General features: G+C 37.2%; 1 protein-coding gene across 2 annotated transcripts; it reads left to right on the top strand.

Moving 5' to 3' along the window:
- Positions 1-459: 459 nt before the first annotated feature.
- On the top strand, positions 460-21457 carry LOC124402288 (transmembrane protein 198-like). 2 transcript variants are annotated; one of them, XM_046875213.1, is made up of 6 exons: positions 460-825; positions 12904-13115; positions 14502-14776; positions 16761-17061; positions 17821-17901; positions 18930-21457. In XM_046875213.1, the coding sequence occupies exons 2-6, from the start codon at positions 12968-12970 to the stop codon at positions 18989-18991; spliced, it is 867 nt and encodes a 288-aa protein (XP_046731169.1). In that variant the 5' UTR covers positions 460-825; positions 12904-12967; the 3' UTR covers positions 18992-21457. The 2 variants fall into 2 exon arrangements, with proteins under 2 accessions (XP_046731169.1, XP_046731168.1); XM_046875212.1 differs by having other exon boundaries at positions 478-825; positions 17821-17969.
- Positions 21458-21754: the final 297 nt, after the last annotated feature.

Below are 21754 nucleotides of genomic sequence, written 5' to 3'. Positions count from 1 at the left end.
AAGAGAATTTTTCAATAGACCAGGTCTGTCCGTGTTCCACACGGGGCCTTTATATTGTCACAAGCATCAACATGCATATTGTTCATATTCTACATAGGATTAGATTTAGTTACATGTACAATGGAAATAAGACTCACTATAATGCCGAATCAGTGCAAACTTAATTAATCAAGGCAAAAAAAAAGTTTCTTTTTAGTAAAACAACGTGCAGAACATGTCAATATATTATGGAAATAAAATGAATTAAAAAGTTTTAGTATTTTTGTGTCCAGTATCCAATGATGCACAGCCTGTGTTTGGGGCCCCCTGTATTACCCAATGTGTTTTGAGAGGCAAAAAATGTGACGTCATGTGGTGATTTCTAACGACTTTTAACCGTTCTAACTACTTTTCCCCTGAACAGGGTTAGCTACAGTGCCCAGTACTAGCCCAGCATGTTAAATTCAATGTAACTATACATTATCTATACCTATTTTTCATGGGTGCATTATTTCTTATATGATAGTCCGATCCAGTTTGGGGTCAAATTTCAAAGCCTGCTAAACCAAGGAGTTGATTAAGCCAATCTGGCAACCCTGTTGGGATTAGTTTAGCTGAAGCGCTGCATCGTTTCAAACCGAAGTGGAGACGCTGAGTGGAGCTCTGTCAAACTTTTTCTCACTGAAGAAACTAAAAGCCAACTATGTTGATTTTTCATTAGTAGTTCGGTGTTTCCTTCTGTACTTTTAATTGTATTTGAAGACTCTGAGCACTGTAGGTCGGGCTGAGGACCAGCTTTTCGGCGTTTTTCTCCTCTGGTTTATCGATTACAGGAGCTCCACGTCGGTAAGTTCACATCTCAGCCTTTTGAGTCTCTGAAATTAAGGCTGGATCTTATATTGCTTATAATTTATCATCTTGAAAATGATTATTTGAACTTGTTTTAAAGCTTGAGAAACACTTGCTTCGAAAAGTTTGTGTTCACATATTTTGTGGATTTTTGTGGAAACAAAACGTGTGTTTAATTATGACCTGGCGACCAGACGGTGTGGTTATACCGCAGATATTAAGGCAGGAGTTTGGTGTTCACTGCATTAATCATGTTCGCTCCTATTTATGTATATATAATACATGTAATAGTTTTTTTGGGTATTTAAAATAGTTCCAAAGTTGTTTTTATAGGAATACATACACACACTTTTGATGAACATCTTTCTCAAATCTGCAGCTCATGACTTCACACAACGTATATCCGCCTGCAGGATTTCTTCTATCCTGTATAAACTGTATATATTTTTGTGTGTGTATGTATGTATGTATGTATGTATGTATATAATTATACAGTAATCCTACATTTGAAATCATATGTAAATAATTGAGGTGAAAGTAAAAAAAGCATGTGGCATCAAGTCTTCATGGGATTGTAATGTAATCTCAATATGTGATTTATAGTCATGCACCTTCATCCAAGCGTGTGTCAGGATATACTGTAGTGTTGGTCCAGAGATAATTCGGGGTCTTGTGGTAAAGTCACATTGCTTCTCCAATTACACCCTCCGTCAGACACAGACACACAGAAACACATACACACAGATGCAACTACCACCAGTTGGTTTGGAGCAGATGGTCCTGACTGGAGTAGAAACTCAGACAGTCCGTCCCTGGCCGGAGAACAGGGGAGAGGCCAGTGAGGACTTGTAGACAAAACCAGATGTTGCTGTCATCCTCTTATACCTTTTTACGTCTTTGTTTCGCAATAATCCCTTACACTTTGATTTTAAAAAACAAATCGAATCTGCGCACATTTTCCGCTTATCTCAAATGTACTTGAACAGCCCATGAATTTCCTGTCCAAAACTATTGTTTTGTGATGTGTGTGTGTGTGTGTGTGTGTGTGTGTGTGTGTGTGTGGTGTAGCTGCTGAGATCACACACATTTCATATCGTGTTTGATCCACTAAATAACATTATTTGCCTTATCGATTTACATCAAAGTTTTAGGAGTATATATTATATATTTAAGGCAGGTTAAGGGGTGTAAAATGCCAGCAAAGTCAGGTTTGCATCACAGCAGTGTTAGTCATTACTGTACATGACAGTGGGTTATACAGTGTGAGAAACCTTATAAGCAGTCTGTCTGAACCTGAATCACTTTGAGAACACAAGCTTCATGATTCCAGAGCAGGTCTGATACAATGCTTTTGGTATAGAAGAGCCTTTATTTGTCACACATGCATTACAGCACAGTGAAATTCTTTTCTTTCTTCTTGTTTTGAAGCCGGGGTCAGAGCACAGGGTCAGCCATGATACAGTGCCCCTGGAGCACAGAAGGTTAAGGGCCTTGCTCAAGGGCAGCTTGGCGATACCGGGGCTTGAACCCCCAACCTTCTAATCAGCAACCCAGCAGCTTTACCACTGAGCTACCACTGCACCTTCCTTTTTTTGGGTTCAGTTTTGAACATACATAGTGTGACGTTTTCAATAGTGGCCAATTTAGTGCCATTGTGAAAACAGAGTGCAGATGCTGGAAAAAATGCTGGCATTATTATCCGAGTGTAACTGCTGCTGCGACATTCACTTAAAAGCAGAGGAAGAGACAGGAAGAGGATTAGACCAAATTCATTAGACAGCTATAGATACACTAGTGACTGTGGCAAAACACAATAGCAGCCTAAAAAAAAACTTCCTTACTGCCTTAAGCATACTATTGAAATGTGGTTCTGTTTGTGATCTCATTTATAATTTTTTTTAAACAAGCCCAGATAATGGCGATCGATCACAGAATGTGCTCCCTCTATCGCAAGTTTCATGTTGGAGGATTTTTACTGTTTATCCTGACATGGAAAACAATTTCAGTAACTGAACTCTGCCAGTATTGTATTGGGTGTATCTGTTTTTGCAAGTAAGCACAGAACACTGCTCAGTGTTAAATTAGCTTAAAGCAAAATTGGGATACCAAACCTGTTTTGAATGAATGGCTGCATTTACGTTTTTGGATCTGGATTTGTTTCGTTTTGTTGGTAAAAAAAAAAAAATTTAAAACTGAACTGACATTTTAAATCAATACCCATGACACATTATGAATTTCACGTAGGCCAGTATTTAAAGTGTAACCGATCTTTTACAGCATTTCATTCAGGATTAAATTTATCTTACCTCGTCATTTTAAGGTTTAAAGTTCACACAGATTTAAGCAGATACTACTAAAAATAAAGTTCAGTTATAAGAGGCTACTGACTGACAACAAATTAGTCTGTTTCTCTTCTCACCCAGGAGCTGTAGCACATTTTGTCTTTCTTAAATGTATGATTCTCAGAAATGTGGTGTTATGCAAGTCAGTATCTACTTTGCATATATACGTGGCCTTGTGCTTTTGTTGTGTAGGTCACGGTTTGAACTATTTGGATTGGCTCGGATATCTTTCCCACAGTAATTCAAAGTTTGTCTTTGAGATATACGTTTTATTCCATGGCACCAACACGACACTGCCTCCTGTATTCACAACAGTGGTCAGAAATCACTAGCCTGTGCTGGCTTGCATTATAACTGATTTTTTGTTGGTTTTAGAGTACATGCAGTGTTGAATGTGAAATTAAATTTCATAAAAAAAAAAAAAAAACGTGGTCTGTTTCTTTTACTACTCAGTGCAGCACAACATGGGCAACTTTTTGTCCTGGTACTTCCGAATGTCTCTCTTTTAATCCTCTGTGGTTAGCAAATTGAAGTTGATTATCAGTGATTTGTCTATCAGGTGTGAATGAGCAGGGCTATTTTTTTCAGAGTTTGAGCTTCACAAGATGTTCATGGAAGGAACAAAGGAGATTTCAGACGATCTCACAAAAAGAGTTGTTGATGCTAGTTAGGCTGGGAAAGGTTGCAAAGCCTTCTCCCTGATTGTTTGGATTGTCAATCCAAAATCAGACGGATTTTAAAATGTTGTGAAAAGACCTAAGGAAACGGCTCATCTTCGGAAAACCCACCAACATCCCAAAGCTGAAGCTCTTCTGCATTGAGAAATGGATTTTGAAATGGATTCTATAATAAGGTGTGGGACTGATAACCAGGATTGTTTTGCTGTGTTGCACAACTGCCGTGTTCTCTTTGTCCATTTTCCAGGTTTAGGTCATCAAGCAGAAATCTAGAAAATTCTAGTGTTCAAAAACTTTCAAGCACTAGTTTCAAGGATATGTCTTCATGTAAATAGTATTTAGAACTCATTATACATGCTCCTACTTATCCATTACTTAAAGCCAGATGACTGAATCGTCATCCAGCTGATTTGATTAAGAGCATTGTGAATTGGGCATTGGCTTCTAAATGGATTTGGGTGTCTGAAGTAGGTGTTGCCAAATGACCACCTGAGGGGCTGATGGTCTATTGTCTATGGTCTATGGTCTAGAATTTCTAGATTTCTGTGTGTGTGTTAGTGCTTTTAAACCCAGCAGCTCTCACATCTCAAAAACAAACATGACTATCCACATTCTGGTTCTGTTTTAAATTCCAGTCATGTACCGTGTTTAAAATAGGTTGTCACCTAGACAGTCGTGTTCATGTTCATGCCTAACTGGTAAACGATAATAAAAAATAAATAGATTTTTTTTCTCCAGAAGGACACATTATTAAATGAATAAATAACTATAGAAATATCTTGGGCTCATGGGAGCAGCATAGCCTCGATATGACCTCTGTGTAGTCAGTCTCATCCTGAATGAAATAAGGGTTGTGTTGTGTAGTGGGGAGGGGAGGGGAGGGGAGGTGTTTCCCCTGCTTTGCTCTTGCACTCTTATAATCATAGATTCTAGAGGTGTGAATGCTTTTGGAAAGGCAACCAAAACAGAACAAACAACAATCCACAATAAAAAAAAAAAATTAGTCAAACTTTAGTCAATCATCTGAACGGATTCAATTCGGCTGTATTTCATGTAAGGTATAATGGCTCATAAAGGAGTGTCTGAGGTTTTTATTGCAACCATGACATCCTCATTGTGGATGGCAGTCACATCAATGCATCTTTTCCATTTTGACTCCTTTCATTTCTTCCATAACCGGTGTAACTCAAACACACGTTCATGCTTCAGCACGTCCGCTCATTCACAGGTGTGTTTCCGACTGTTGAGCTTGAAGTACAGTTGGATTCTGAATTCTGCTTGTGTGTCGAACATGTGAGTAAAGAACAAAACACCCTTTATTGTGTTTCCTCTCATTCGCAGTAAGAAGCTCTCCAGCCACCTCACAAAAAGGGCGCTATTGTTCACTGCTTTAGCTGTGGGGAGAATCAGTGTGTCGGAGAGAGAGAGAGGGGGTCGTGTGCGGTCAGATTTGGTGCTCTTTACAGTGTAGGTCTCATTTGCATAATCTTTGTACAGTACAGACAATTGGAGAGTTTTTGGAAACAAATGTTAAATATATTTGATTTGTATTCCTAGACTCCTCCAAAAGCCATTTTTACGAATTATCCCTTATCCGGTACATGTAGAGAGATTCAACATGGACTGTATTGCTTCCCAAAATATAGTTTAGTTTCTCTTCTGCTTACTGAAAGTTTGTCACAGTGTCTTCAGATCACGGTCCAAGTACTGGAGAGCGCTCTCTCTCTCTCTCTCTCTCTCTCTCTCTCTCTCTCTCTCTCCCTCTGTATTTGTCTGTTTTTCTTTTTTTCTAAAATGGTTTGATCAGCAGTCATGGCCAAAGCCATACTTTGTCTGTCTCTTCTTCTTTTTTCTGTCTGTCTATCTATCTCTTTAGAGTCTGTCTTCCCTTCCTTCTTTCTCTGTTTCTGAACGAGTGACAGAAGAGGCGGTTGGAGTGTGGGCCAGCTCCTCAGTAGGTTTTCTCTATTCAATCTGTGAGGAACAATAGTGGTGATTCAGCGTTTCCTCCAGTCTCTAATAAATACAACAGACAGCACAACTCACGAGGACCCTCTGAAAAACGTTTCCACTTCATGCCAAATCCAGGACACACCATTAATACACCAAGGTTCTTTGTGTCTCATTAGAAGTGCGTGTATTCCCAATCCCCGGTTTTTCGTAGGCTACTGCTAATGCAGCTAAAGTAATGTAATATGTTGTGCTAGTTTGCTAGATGATGGCAGTATTACTAATTAAATATGAAAAGAAATGAATATATTGTCATCTAAAGTTTTTATCATAACTTATTGTGCTGTCCTCAATGGAAGGTCCACCCAACGTTCACCAGATGTTTACTGTCCTAGCGTCCATGATCTTCTAAAAAAAAAATCTATAAAAAATAAATAGTGCTTCAGATCAAATCTGCTTGTCCTTGGTGACCAGGCTACTGATTGCTGATACTACTGTAAACCATTGTCATTTATCACCTTCCACATAATGTCGAGATCATATCCATTTCAGTGGTTTTCATTGGCTTCTGAAAATTACAAGCTAAATATCGTACTGTTTTTCACCAGACTTGGTTGTTGTTCTATAATTACTCTTTATCTCAGTTATGGTAGAAATAAATGTTCGACTACTGTTACTGGTCATACTTTGTAACCTAGGGTGCATATCAGAGACACCACTGCCACAAATACAGAAAAAAATTACAGGAAGAAAAATTGATGGTTTTTAAAATTGTGTAATCATTAATTGCATAAAAATAAAAAAACATGTCGCTGAAACCATGGATTTGACCCAAGGTGTAGAAAAGAGGCAGCATTTATTCTCTACTCCAGTGCCTCTTTGGTCTCTGTTGCAAATGTAGCATAATTATATGACCATGTAATGCAAACCGTACAATTCACTAGAAACTAACCATAGTGGATAGCAATAAAGTATTTTTTTCACCACTACACTGTTCACTTTTTTTTTTTTATACCATACCAATTTTCCAAGTATCTTTATTTTATCGAAGTATTTTCATTTTGGGGAAACTCTCTACACTATAATGTGTTACTGGGTATTTTTACTCCACTACATTTTAGAGAATGCATGCTGTTCTTTGCAACTTTGAAGTGAACCCATAAATTGCTTTAAATAAGAACCTGTCACAAGGCCACAGCTGTAACCCAATGTGCTCCCACGAGAGTGTATGTGGAGTGTGTTCTCCCTGTGTGTCTGTGGAATCAGACAACACTCCTTAAAAAGGGATGAGGTGCAGGAGAATTGCACAAGTTATTTAAATAGAGTTCACATAGATCAGTAGTTTTTCTTTTGTTACTCTAAGTACATTCAAGACAAAGGCCTTACAGATGTTCCTCTGATGATTTAATCCAGTCTGAACTTGGCGTTGGTTTATTAGGCTTAGATATGCTTTTTCTTTAGCTTATGCTATGCTTAAGAAAGAAGCATTATCCAGTCATATATAAAAGCACATCATAATCATTGCATAAGCTATAATTATATTTCAGTAAATTGTGCACAAACTCCTAATTTAGTCACAAATTATTTGAATTCTATAGAATTTTCTGAATCAACTCAATTCATGTTTATTAGTCGAAAATTGTAAAATCTGTAAAAAAAAACTTTACAGAGTTAAGGAGGATATAAAGTTGTATAAAAGAATGTCTTACTTTAGTGCCTATAGGTTTGTTTCTTTAATTTTGTGGCTATACTGTGGCAAGGAAAAACTCCCTGAGATGGCATGAGTAAGAAATCTTCAGATGAAACAAGCTCGAAGGGAAATCGCAAAATAAAATCGTTTTAGGAGAAATAATAAAAAAAAAATGGTTAATCTTGTTGCGTTCTCTTAGTTGATACACTTTTTAATTTTGTAAGATTCTTTTAGATCTTTTTTCATTAAATCTAAATTTATAGCTATATATATATATATATATATATATATATATATATATATATATATATATATATATATATATATATATATATATATATACCAATTGGCATTTAATATGGGTTTGAGTGTGATTATGAATCTTTTACAAAAGGTGGAAAAAAGGGTGTTTCATTTTCTTTTTTTTGATTTTACATATCATCTTGAAAAAAAACTTGCTATTTTTGCAGGGGTGTGTATCCCTTATATTTTTATATCTACTGTAACTGGCTTCTTTTGTGGAAAAGCTGCTGTGGGAGTGCTTATCAGAGGCAATGTGTTCATGAATCGTGGGTTGAAGTTTTCCCTTGCATGTTCCCCTCTTCCTGTTTAACATCCCGTGTCTGAGGGGAAAGGTTAAGCAGAGCTGACCTGCTTCCTGCTTGGCGCATCCTGGGATCAGGAGAGGAGGGTCAGGGGTCACAATTGAAGCCACCTTCCTGATTAAAAGTCACAGAGGGTTAACGGAAACGTTCATTAACTATATTACGTTTCGACATTTTCCTGCTTTGGTTTCCACACATGATGCAGCAGGATTGAGGTCCTGTGTTTGTGCAGTGCAGTGTTTAGGTAGCTGCTTATTCTTAGTAAATATTTAATGGAAGCTCAGTTAACTTATTAGTTAATAATACCATGATGATGTATCTATAATGTATTTAAATTTAGCAATATTTTTAACATGGAGCTCTATGATCTAGTAGTACAGTTGATAAAAATATTATAAGTAGGGCTTTCTGTGCATGTTGGCATGCATGTTGGTGCTATTCCGAAGGCTTGTGGTGTTGCTATAATGCTATAATAAATGCTATAATGCAATTCATAAATGGAAAAGTTTTCGGAAAAGCCATGCAAGATTTAAATAAAAGCCTATAGAGTCGAAACAACTAAAACCACCATGTGGATACACTCAGGCACTCCCCTACAGTCTCCACATGCACAAAACAAGCTACACACAAGATGGGAAATCTGTCAGCCAGCTGTTATTCTGATCCTAACTCTCAGGTGACTGTGTGCTCACTTCCTTTACCCCTCTGCCATACACAAACATCTACTCAGTATAAAATATATAGTATAAAAAGGTTCAACCAAAATGTCTCTTTTCCAACATGGTGAGGAACATGGGGTAAGTGGGCCAGTTTCTGAACAGACTTTCAGTAAATTTGAAGTTTGTTTAGTCTGTTTTGTCTAAATAACCAGACTTATAAATATGTGGTTTGGTACCACTGTGGGGATCTCAAATTGGCAGATGGTATTACCTTAGCGTCATAGAATTTTCAGTTTTAAAGTAAAAAATAAATTAATAAATAAATAAAGGCTCTTTATGAGCATGTGTAAATGGAACATCTGATAAGCCAGCAAGAGCCAGATCGCAAACTGGCTAAACGAGACGTGCAACGGATCGAGTTCCATGTAAACACTGTGAATGAGTGGGGGTTATAAAAGGGCTCCCTCTCTCTTTTCATAAGGCTCGATGATCTCATCCTGTCATGATCCGATTACAATAAATTCATGTTTTCCTCAAAGAATGAACGGCCAACGCCTGGCTTTAATCTCTTTATTTCTCTCGGTCCCCTTTCACTCCCTCTCCTTTAGAGTTCACTCTCTTCGTGATTTGTATAAGAATGAGGGCTGAGTGGAAAAAGAGAGCCTTTTTCTCAAAATGGAGTGGAGCTCTGAGTCAGGCTCTGCTATCTTTCAGTCTCTCAACTGTTTTTTTCCCCCCTCTACTCAACCATCTGGATTTTATCGTTTGCTAGCAAAGGTGCTGCCGTGAAGCTAGTGCTAAAGAGTTCAGTACTTTTCTGCGGCAAAGTTTTAGTTTCACAAAGCATCCAGAATTTTCAGCATGCGCTTTTGTCACTGCCTGCATGTTTGAATGCAAAGCAAACAGATATGTGAATCGACATTATTTTAATGCAAAAAAAGCACACGTACAACCCTGGACAAGTTCCTACTCTTTGGCTTCGCCTTACTATGCAAACCGTGTATGTGTGTGTCTCTCTCTTTCTCTATATATGGAGGAGAATGAAGCCATTATAGGGAGATTCAAAAACTTTGATCTCCGCCCATGACCCCGTCAGTTCGTTAAGCTGGACGCCTGCTGAGAAAGTGCGAGGAATGATGACGATTGGACAAGTGCACAGTGTTTAAAAAATGCCAGCTTTTTCTACGTCCTGATTGGCTGAAAGATATCATTCTTGTGTATTTGAATTGGAAATGTGCACTTTTTCTAAATGAGTTGATTCAGTGGGGCAACTGTTTCATGTTTCAGTGCCTTTCCTTACATTCTTACAGAATTCGTTCAGCTGTTTAGAGAACACCCACTAAGTGTTGGAAATGTATGTTTGTCTCCGGTTGCGTCTTTAAAAGCTTTAATTCACTGTCTTTTATATTTTTCTCTAAATTTTTATACTCAAATTTTATAAACGGTTTCTTCATGTGTGCATCGAGTTCACTAATCTTTCATAATTTTTCTTGGTGTGTGATGTCAATAGAAAAAGATCTAAAAAAAAGAAATAAATAATAATGATTTGACTTGAATTAAATAGTAAGCAGGAGACTTGTTTTAGAACTGTTTTTAGGACGTGAAAAGACTGAATTCAGAAAATGGTGAAAATGCTGTCAAGTGCAATGCACTTACTATATGACCAACCCCTACATCCATAAACACTACTCTAACCATGTCTCTAACCCCATTTGCTGTTATATTGTCCTCCTCTCTTCTGCGAAGATGTTCCATTGGAATGTAAATGTGTGGATTTGTGCTCATTCAAAGGTAAGGGTTTTACAAAAATCAGGTTCTACTGTAGAATGAGGAGGCTTGAGGTGCAGTCAGCACTCTAATTCAACCTAAGTGTTCAATATGGGTTAATGTCAGTGCTCTGTAGTGGGCAACTCAAGATCTTCCACTCCAACCCATGTAAAGCACATGTTCATGGTCCTCGCTTTGTGCACAGGGGCATCGTCATGCTGGAATACCATTGTCATACTAGATGTGGGCGAAAACGTGCTTGAAAACACATGAAACAAACTGCATTTTTTTCTAACTTCTGGTCATGTTGTGACACAGGGCAGAGCAACACTGATGTAACAGATGACTTTTGATTGCCCAGTGTTGCTCTGGTTTGATGGAACAAAGACAAAATGTTATCCTTCCTACCCAGAGAGCACAGCAGATTTTGGTCCCTTGACTATAGATTTTTGTGGCATTGTCAGGATTTAAACCTACAATCTCCCATGGAAAGTATGAACTCCCTGTGGAGTTTTAAGATTTGTTTGATCAAAATCTACCTGATCCTGGTCATGAGCAAATCCTTAATTATTAGTTTTGTTTAAAACGTAAGCCATGTATGGCACTGGGACTTTTGGATTTGGCACTAGGAAGCACTGAACTCAATTATGCCAGTAGGTTCTTAAATAAGTGTGGCGGCATTTTTGCCTATAGTTCCAACAATCAACTATATATAACGACGGCCATGTGGAAACATCATTCAGTTACGGAAAATGACTAGCAGCTTCTAATTTGCCATAACGCCAAAGATATACTAAAGTATCGGTAACTTCCGTTTGTCCTGAAAATTATCGGTAGTTTGGTATTGACCCAATTACGTAGCGGTTCAAAAAAAATACTCTGTACTCATCCCTATTTATAGTCATGTTTAAAATTTCCTAAGTGTATATTCAGCAAATCTGTTTTCTAGTTTCCAGTACTGAAAAAGTTTCAGTTCATAAATAGCATGTTCATGCTGAAGGGTGACTATGTGAACATGGACTGCTTAAAGCAAAATGCTGTTTTTTTTTCTCCTCTTGAAATGGCATAATTGCAGCCTAGTTGAGCCAGATGTGCCTATCTGTGAGTTTCTATCTGTGAGAGCAACTGAGAGCGCACAAGTAAAATACCAGTCACCAAACATTTAAAGGACAATCAGGAAGTAATGCTTATGGCATCTGATGAGGTGTGCTTTGGGAATTGAATTCTCTGGAAACATACAAAAATGGGTGATTTAAGATATGTATCTTGAAGGACAAAAAGGGCATGGTCAATTACATGGGAAGGGAATCAACTTAGTCAGTTGCCATGACACTGCAAAAAATGTGTATCATTCCTTCATTCAATGTTACTGTCAACAAGTACAGTCCACACACAGTGATATTTCAACTGATTTAGTAGGGCTGCAATGCATAAACCTCTCATTAAAAAGACAAATGTACATTTAAGATTTTTATGGTACAATGTACAGTACACACTGGTCTATAGAGGTGTGGAAGGTGTGCTCAACCTCTTCAGTGAATGGTTTCACTAACTTTGTTATTCTGTGGAGGGCATTTACTTGTTTGGTTCATGATTTGCCTACTTTGACAGAGAATGTAGAAAATGCTTTTGACAGATGGTTGTCCTGACATAAGTGGTTTTCTTAATACCTTCATCCCCAAGGGACTCAAGTTCGATATGGGTTAAAAGGGTGTAAAACATGTACAATGACCAGTGGAGTCATTGGATCTTACCCTCTGTGAGATTCTGAACTTGTGGAGAGAGTTGGTTTACATAAATGGCGGGAATTTCTTGCAGCTGTTCCGGTTGGCTTGTGATGACTCAGTATATTTTAGTGTTAAAGCTAGTGTTCATTTTGTGAATTCTCAACTGATTTAAAAATCAGGTTCCTACTGCAGGAAACACAGAATGCCACCTTGCCTGTGATGGTATTATGGTGTGGGTCGGGTAATCCCTGTGTGGATGTGAGAGAGCAATATGTTATCAGGTGCCATTGTTTATAGTATAGTAGAGTTCCTCTGACTAATCAGATAACTGTCGCTGGTTAGGATGCCAAGTCAGCAAGTGTGTCTTCAGATTGCTTGTGGAAGAATGATAAGCAGTACCTCGGACCCCCATTGTTTTGTTTATACAACAGGCAAAAAAAAAAAAAAGTTTCCTGAACTGAGCATTTCGGGTGTTTCAGCTTAAGATTGCACCATTTTGTAATGCAACGTCATTTACTGTCATCATTTTGTCCTAATGTATGTTTTCTATACTCGTGTAGAATGTAATTAGTGACATTCCTTTTGACAACAGACTAAACTGTGTGTGCGTGTGTATGAGCCTGACTAATAAAAATATATTTTTTTGTTTTGTTTTCAGTCCCAATGACTTCAGGACCATAGCTGATTTCCTGCTTTGTTTTGGACGTCCTTCTGCAGTTAAAATGGCCGATGCGGACGGGCTTGTCTCTGATGAGACGGCAAAAAGCCCTGAAGATCCATGTCTGTTAGAAATTGTCAGGAACTATGAAATTGTCCCAGCTGTTATCTCATCTACATGCTGCCTTTTTGGAATCATCTACTGCTTTTTTGGTAAGTTGAGATCAAAAGATTTTGTTCACAAAAACTGAGTGACTTGAAAAAAAATAAAATAAATTAAACCTTTCGACGTGGTCTTGTGCAAAGTTAGAGGTGTGCTGATGATTTCTTTTATAGTTCATTCTGGACACTGCCATGTTTATTCAGTATAAGACTTCTTGGGTAGTCCGCATTTTTTGGTAGTATTTGGGCTGCACTTCTTGGGGGGGCCTTAAAAAGGCAGCTGTCTTCCGAAGTCCCTTATTTTGGGCAAACCCGCATTTAAAACGAATTCTTTGTGAAGGATCATCAGCTCACTCTGACCACTAATCGGTATCTCTTTAAATGGCTACTATGATATAAAAAGCATAGCAGGTCATGGTGCAGTGCAAACATATGTATTTGGATGGTTAGCATTAGTAACATATTGGCTTTAAATCACCTGTTATGAAAATGTTTGCCACATAGGCAGCTGCTTTCTGCCGTTCCCTTATGCATAACTGTATAATGAATAAACCGAATTCCACTTTCAGTCTGCACTAGTATAAAGTAAATGATATGAGATATGATAATAGTAACAGTTCAAATGTGAATTCCTTTGTACACAATTAATCCTAATGAATAATTATTAAATAAACAAATATTTCTATTGACAGCAGATAGTTGCACACTGAAAGATTACGGGTTCTCTGCATTAGAGCAGCAGATGGTGTTCAGCGTCACATCTAGTAGAAAATGGACTTAATAGGAAAAACCTGAATTAGTTCATTGTTCTTTAGTTTGTTAATGGAAGTGTATTAAATGGTGCTCGATGTGACCTGGCTGTCTGTAATCCCACGAGCTACGTATCTGACCAGCCGCTGGACCTTAAAAGTGGCACAGTTGCGAAACCTGTTTGCACAATCCGTTCGGAATATCCAAATATATCTGTGTATAAAATACTAAAATAATGACGTTTTTGTTTCAAATCAATAAAATGTGGAGTTTGTGTGGGGGAGGCATTTTTCTGCTTTATGGGAACTAGTGCTGTTTTTAAGGCAACCGCTCCCTTTCATTTCACTTAATTGTGTGTGTTGTTAAACCAGAGAGCAACTACAGAACATCAGACAATTAACCATCAATCCAAAATGCACCTCGAGTTATTTTAAGTTGAGACTTGGATGAAACGGAGATGAGGTTTTGCTCTGAGGATGCAGCTCTTAGGACACACGATTCTGCTAAAAGGTTCAAGAATATTCATCCTGCTATATAAAAAAAAAACTCCTAGTAATATACCAAAAGCCCAGAACACACAAGACCTGGCAATGCAGGCAACAATTCAAATATGTTGTAGCATGTCATTGTGTGACAAACAAAGCATAAAATATATTTCCAGCCATTAATATTAAATGTCTCTTGCAGGTTATCGCTGCTTCAAAGCCATCATGTTCCTGTCGGGTCTGTTGTTTGGCTCTGTGATTATTTTCCTGCTGTGCTATAAGGAGCGAGTGTTGGACACACAGCTGAGCATAGAGGCAAGTGCTGGCATTGGCCTGGGCATTGGACTTCTGTGTGGCCTCGTCACTATGCTAGTGCGCAGCGTTGGCCTCTTTATGACTGGAATCCTGCTTGGCCTGCTCCTTGCCATCGCTGGGCTTTTGCTCACACACCAGCTGTACACACCCAACACCCTGTGGGTAAGCACACAATGCACCGCCTGAAATATACCAACACACTCCATGCACCTCAGAGAAAACTCTGCATCCTACACACCCAGCACTCTGTGGGAATGGGCACACTGTGCTTCCTGAAATATGCCAAGGGTTGATGAGTTAGTTTCAATATGTATGTCCAGCCTCTACTTATAGCTTGCTATCTACATTTGGAACTTCAAATGACACTCTGCGCTACACACCCAGAACTTTGTGGGTATGCTTTAAAAAATGCATCAACAATAAGAAAAAAAAAAAAAAAACTGTATGAATTTATATAATTTACAACTTTCAGTTGAAAATACAAATACTTTAGTTATTTACATGTAGAGGAAAAAAAATCTTGTTGGTAATTGAATAAACTGCGTTGCTTTTGATTAAAACTGAACATTTGCTTGTCTAGCAGGTCCAAGCACTATACACTTTCTGAAGTATGTGAAATGTTTATTTCAAGTAAAAGTGTTCCATGTGTTTGAGCTGAATATAAATGTATGCGCACTCCAAGCTCCGTGAAAAGTTTTCTACAATATATCAAGATATAAAACATAAACTGTCATAAATAACATAAATTATAACAGCATATAACATAAATCAATAAAATTTTAAAAATATGTTAATAATAATTGTGTGCATGATTTTCAGTTAGATATATAACTGTCATTTTCTGTTAAATATGTCAATCTTATAAAGGAGATAAAATGAGGATGTTCAGAATGAATTTTAGCAGGTAAACACACCTATCTTTCTGTAAGAACAGACACAATACACTGTTGAACATGCCCTCAATGTACTGTAGATCATGTTTTTAGCTAAAATTACACTCTGGATGTGATTCCTCATCTTTTATTGGGCATTCACACAAACACACACAGGCACATTCTTTCTCTGACACACACACACACACACACACACACACACACACACACACACACACTGTCACACTGTCACACTGTCACACTGTCACACCTGTGACAGTTTGGTGTGGCCAATGTTTTGGAATGTGGGAGTAAACTTGCACAAATGGGGACAATGTGAAACTCCACACCAACAGTAAGTTAAACTTGGGATTGAACCTGAGACCCTAGAGCTGTTGGAACACTGTAGTTTGAAGGGCATTATATAGGATTCCATTTAAATTTTTTTTTTTCTTCTTTGGAATGCTTTGAACTGTTTACATTTTGTTCAAAATGCAAACAAAAAATGTTATATTAAAGTAATTGCACTTAATTGGTGCCAACTAAAACGAATGTAAGTGTCCTGCAAATGACTTCCGTTTTCCAAATAGATAAATTCCTCATATCTACTGACAGTGCATGCAAAACTGCTCCATTCTGTTTTAAGCAGCAAATGTTTATGGAGACAGCTGGTATTTTGTGTGACTTAATGACTCGTCAACTGGGAGTTTTGTTAACAGAAACGCTGGGAAAAGCAGTAAGGCATGCGTGTGTCAGATGAAGCTTGATGGTGGTACACTCAGGAGTGTATGGAACACTGAGAAATACCAGATCAGTCACTTAGTGCTGGCTCTAATAAAGTGTCAAAGTACTGTACAGCATTAAAACAAGATTTCTTTTGATAATTTGTCTTCATTTGTAGATTTTTGTTTGTTTTTTCCATGTTTAATATGTATTTAGTTGAATTTTAAAAAGAAACACTAGGTTTCACAATTTATTTAATAATGCAAATTCTTTCTTAATTTATGAATGTCCGTTTATAACCAGCTTGACAATTGAGGCCCTTTTCTGTCCTCACACATCTGTGTGTGTTTCTATCTCCGTTTGTTCCTACATGGCTCTTAGTAGATAGCATTATGTTTTTTTTTTTAAATACACAGTGTAAACCTGAATCGAACCAAATAGCAAATAAACTAAACAAGTATTAATAAGTTAGAGTTCATATTTTATCATGGTCACATAATGTTTCTATATGTATTTACTGGTGTGTGTGTGTGTGTGTTTGTGTGATATAGGTACCTGTAGGTGTCCTCCTTGGCACTGGCATGCTGTGTGCCGTTTTAACTCTTCAGTGGCAGAAGCTTTTCACAATCATCTCCACAGCTGTGTTTGGCGCTGCCATCATGACAGTGTGTGCTGATTACTTTGTGGAGTTGCTGATGCTGGTCACACACATTTATGACTGTCTGCGTCTCACCCGGTCTGCACCTCTGTGCTGGTTCAGTTGGGTCATTCTGGGCATATGGCCTATGCTGAGTATTATGGGAGCATTAGTGCAGTGGAAACTCACAGCTGAAGGTTTTTCTCACACTGAAGGTATTGTTTCATACTACTGAGCATTTTAGTTAATTATGGCACGGATTAGAAATTACTTTTACTGCAGATTGCTTTTTTATATATACAGTAATCCCCCGTTTATCGCGGTGGTCATAAACGAAAAAACTCAATAAACGAACGCCACCCCAAAATGCTTTATTTGTTATTGTTTAAGCCGTAAATCATCCTAGCACACACTTTAAACACACAGAAAGCATTTGCAAGAATATAGCGAAATTAATTGTGTAAATTCGTAGAAATACAGTACACTATCACATTTATACAGTACATGTACTGTACAGTATAGAGTTCTGCAGTAGCGTAGCCTATGCGTAGTTTCTCTACTTGTTTATTGGCTGAAGTGTCCCATGACATCAAAAAAGAGGCTGAGTTAAAGAGCCACGTCACCTCATTCTTTACTCTCATTGGCTAAATCGGGTGACGTATGTCGTTAACTCCGCCTTTTTTATTTTTTATAACGTCAAAGGACGTCGAAGACTGGTCCCTGTGGTCCGATCCAACAGATGAGCTCCTGTAGCTCAAACTGCTGGTTAATGCTGTTAGTGAGCGACGGATCAGAACTGTTTTGGCAGCAAAAAGGGGACAACACAATATTAGGTCATAATGTTATGCATGTGTGTGCATGTATATATTTATTTGTGTGTGTGTGTGTGTGTGTGTGTGTGTGTGTATATGTTACACTGTTTATACCTATTATTATAAAATACCATCTTATGAGTTTACTCCTCTCTTTTTCAGTGATCATAAACAGAAGACAGAGGAGGTTGCAGCTGATGAGAATAAGACAGAAAGATGTGAAAAAGCTGCAACTGTCTGCAGGTCAGGAGGGGACGTATCGCCGTAAACCAACTCCTGTTAAACGCTACGCTGGAGATCTTCTAGCTCCAGTTAGTTTCAATAGAACCAAACTGATCTATTTATTCTCTTCAAATGTGAATATGTGAATAGTTTTTAGATGTTCGACTGTAGCTGACCACGCTGTGCGTACAGAACGTTTTGCGCACGAGTTTCTTTCAACTACTATAACAGTGATTACCACTGCAACGTGATCATTCATTTATGTTTTGTCCAATTCCTGCTCCTTCAGCAACTTTAGTTTCCGTATCTTCTGAATTTTGTTAGAATGCAGCTAAGGTTTCTGCACTTTTGTTTAAATAATGCAAAATTCCAAACAGATTTTCTTGTGTTAATCAGAGATTTATTTCAAGGGAAGAGATTTGTACACTAACATTATTCAGAGGTTTAGGAGGTTTGGATCCTTAAAAATCCCCCAGCTGACTGATCATGAGACCTGTGCAGTAAGAGTAATTTTTTAGACAGAAAGGAAATTTAGACTTTAACTCTTTAGCCAAAATGTGGGTGATCAGACATCATACAGGTTTAATTCTTTAGTTGTGAGCTGGAGCTACAAAGCAAATGTCTTAAATAAGTAAAGTTTATAGCCTGTAGGTTCTTATAGTCCAAACTGTATCTTTAAATCATCTTTTACTCAAAAGACATTGTTTGACTCATTAATAGTTTGTACACATTTACACACTAAGCAATTCATCATTATTATTCATTATTTAATGTTACGCATCGCATAAAATCACACCATACCTCCACATCCAATGTACCTAATTGTAAATCTTGTGAGGGATACATTCATTATTAATGTAGTAATCAGGGCTGTCAATCGAATAAAATATTTAATCACGATTAAGCGCATGATTGTCGTGAGTTAATTCGGGATTAAACGCAACTCAATTGCACATTTTTTATCTGTTCTAAATGTACCTTAATTTAAAATTTTACGACAGCCCTATTACTAATTTGCTATTTTGCCTTTGTCTGATTGAATCCTTTAGAGTTACCTCCAGACACTCCGGGAGCGTCAAATGGGCACCGGCACATCCGTGAGCAGCCTTAGTACCGCTAACCATACCATGGTGGATATGGATTATGATACTGGATCTACAGTTCCACTCACACATACCACAGCAGCATCATGCACCTGAATATGAACTGCGTTCCTCAGTGGTTATCGGACTAGCTGTCCAGATTTGAAGAAAACAAGATTGTGTGGTACTTCATAGTAAATTCAGATGGTATGACTGAGATTTTGGTCAGGTCCAAAACTCAACTGTAAGAACAGTTTTTTTTTTTTATTACTTTTAAAACTTTAATACAGTTTTGTCTGATTCAAATTAAGGCTTCATCATTGATTCTTATTAGACACTGTCTTATTAATTGAAAGCAATAGGAGTGAGTAGCATCGACAGATAAAAATCTGTACATGGTGTGTGACCAGTTGTACATTTATATTTTACACAGTGGATTTTTTTCACCACTGGTGGAACAGAACTGCTCAGCTCTGCCCCGTTTCAGCAGGAATGTATTTGTGATTTCTGTGATGTTTGTAGAAAAGGTGAGCAGTTGCAATTTAGCTTACAGACTACAGAGGGCTCTATAACATCAAAAGATTGAAGTAAGTATCTGATCTTGAAGACATAGGACCCTCTGTTTAAAACTGTGTGACAGGTTTTTTTTTATTTTTTATAAAGCCTATGGGTTTAAAAAAAAACAGTCCTGGATGGACTTGAACTCTGGACCTAATTGTAGGGAGAAATAGGTTTTTCATATTCAAATTGTTAGGACTTCATTAGATCACTCTATCTGGAGTGTAAATGGACTTTTAATATCAGTTGGCAACTAATAACCAACAAACCAATTAAACAGTATTTATTTTTTAGAATGGCATGCCATCACAATATTTACTTTCAACCTGCTACTTATTACATGCTATTGGGATAATTAGGTTTGGTAAAACAGTTCCTGTATTTCCATGACTATAAGATGCTTTCTTGATTCCCATTGCACATATTGTGATTTATACGGTGAAGTGATATTCTTAAAGTTATTTGACCAAATTGTACCCAAATAAAAAAAAACTCAATTCATTTAATTAATAAGAGAATTTTAGTAAAGTGAATATAATTATCGTGTTCATCTCATTTAAGCAAATACTACAAAATGTTTGACTGAGAACAGTGAGCTATGGAAGTTTTTTTTTTTTTTCTCCGTCATGTTAGTTTACACTCAGGTAAGCAGTTTTTATGAAGTAGGAAACTTGTTACGCTGACATGATTTGTGGATCAGTTACAGCTACCGAGATTAACGCACTATAAACAAATGTAACGTACACCAACATGCTTTATAACAAAACAACCTTCAATATTGCAGGCAGTGTAAAGTGCATATTATACTCCGGGAAATACAGTATTAGTAAATTCGATAATGTAGGAGAAAGTGATGTGAATGTGTGAAAAGATGGAGGGCATCTAGGAGATACATTAAAATCTAGGATTTCTCTCTCTGTTCCTCCTGCCTGAAATGTCTACCTTATTGGTAATATTTGTTTGAGAGAGAGAGAATACACACACAAAACATGCATCTGGGATAATGTTTATGACTCTGTTTGAAATCCTTCGGAGAATTGTGGAATGACTCGATCATTTTGTGTCTCTACATTTTATTTTCTTTCGATCTGTGGGTTTGTACAATAGTGTATAATTGATTTACATGTCTATTAGTGTTGATCAAATGCATTTGTCATTTTCCACAAACGTTGTTTTGTGAACTGTTTGATCAGCTCGTTTTTATTTTATTTTTAAGGGCAGTGTCTGGACATGAGTGCAAAAGAAATGTGGAATCTGCAGTACAGTTATTACCTGCTTAAAATATTTGTCAAACTAATTTCTCATCTTCCCATTTTTTTTTTTTTAAAACCATAGGAGCTGCTTGTATCTCTGTTTTTAATGTAATGAGATGTTAGTAGGAGATGTGAGTTTCTGCACTTAAAGCTGTGTTTATCAGTGCCTTCAGGTCAGATGACTCTAAACGACCAGTCTTTGCGCTTTCTGTGTTTTTGTTCTGGTCTGAGTATAAGATGCTTCCGTTATCCCTCTAGAAAATGACCCTTTTATGATTTAACACCAGGTTTTACTTTTGTTTTTGGGACCCGTTCAATATGTCTGAACATGTCATTTCACTACCATTAAAAATAATCTGTACACAATAATCAAATTGTTTACTGTAAAGAAAACTAAATATACTAGACACTTTACATTAATCTCAGTCTTGGTTTGTATTGTAAATATCTGTATAATTTAATTCTTGCTAGTTTAGCATGACTATACTTTATTTGATTGATTCAAGAAAAGTTATCCTTCAGACATTTTTTATGTACCAATTATTATATAATATTTTATTATATAAGATTGTGATCTCATTTCTTTTTGTAAGATCTTATTCTGGTAACACTATGGTAGAAACTGAGACAAGAAACGTGACAAATGTGTATGTGAAATAAAATTTGATTTGATTTGATTTGAAACCTACTAAAACTGTGAGTGCAACATTTTAAGGACATGAGACATTGGCTAAAGGAAAAACCTACAGCATGAACTCATTTGTCACTTTACAGTCCATTTTATGTCAAAATGTCGGAAAATGTCATTTTCTTTTTGCTCAATATTGTGCCTGTTACTCCATGTGACTCCTGAATACAGAATTGTTGTTCTGTTGATTTATGACCGGTTAGTAGGAACAACCAAACACAATACAGCTTTACAGCTCGAACCTTCATTAAGAGAAGCAGGTAACGTTTATTTTGTTATTCAATTTTGAAAAC

This window comes from Silurus meridionalis, chromosome 19, assembly GCF_014805685.1.
Source record: "Silurus meridionalis isolate SWU-2019-XX chromosome 19, ASM1480568v1, whole genome shotgun sequence".
Taxonomy (NCBI): domain Eukaryota; kingdom Metazoa; phylum Chordata; class Actinopteri; order Siluriformes; family Siluridae; genus Silurus; species Silurus meridionalis.
Note: the sequence above shows the minus strand (reverse complement) of the source record. Positions and strands in the feature narration are given on the sequence as shown.

Bases quoted from the DNA above. Each gene is read 5' to 3' on its own strand.
- LOC124402288 (XM_046875212.1), top strand. From the start codon at position 12,968: ATGGCCGATGCGGACGGGCTTGTCTCTGATGAGACGGCAAAAAGCCCT. The intron at 13,116-14,501 runs GTAAGTTGAGAT...TGTCTCTTGCAG, and splicing joins AATCATCTACTGCTTTTTTG to GTTATCGCTGCTTCAAAGCC. The intron at 17,062-17,820 runs GTATTGTTTCAT...TCTCTTTTTCAG, and splicing joins AGGTTTTTCTCACACTGAAG to TGATCATAAACAGAAGACAG.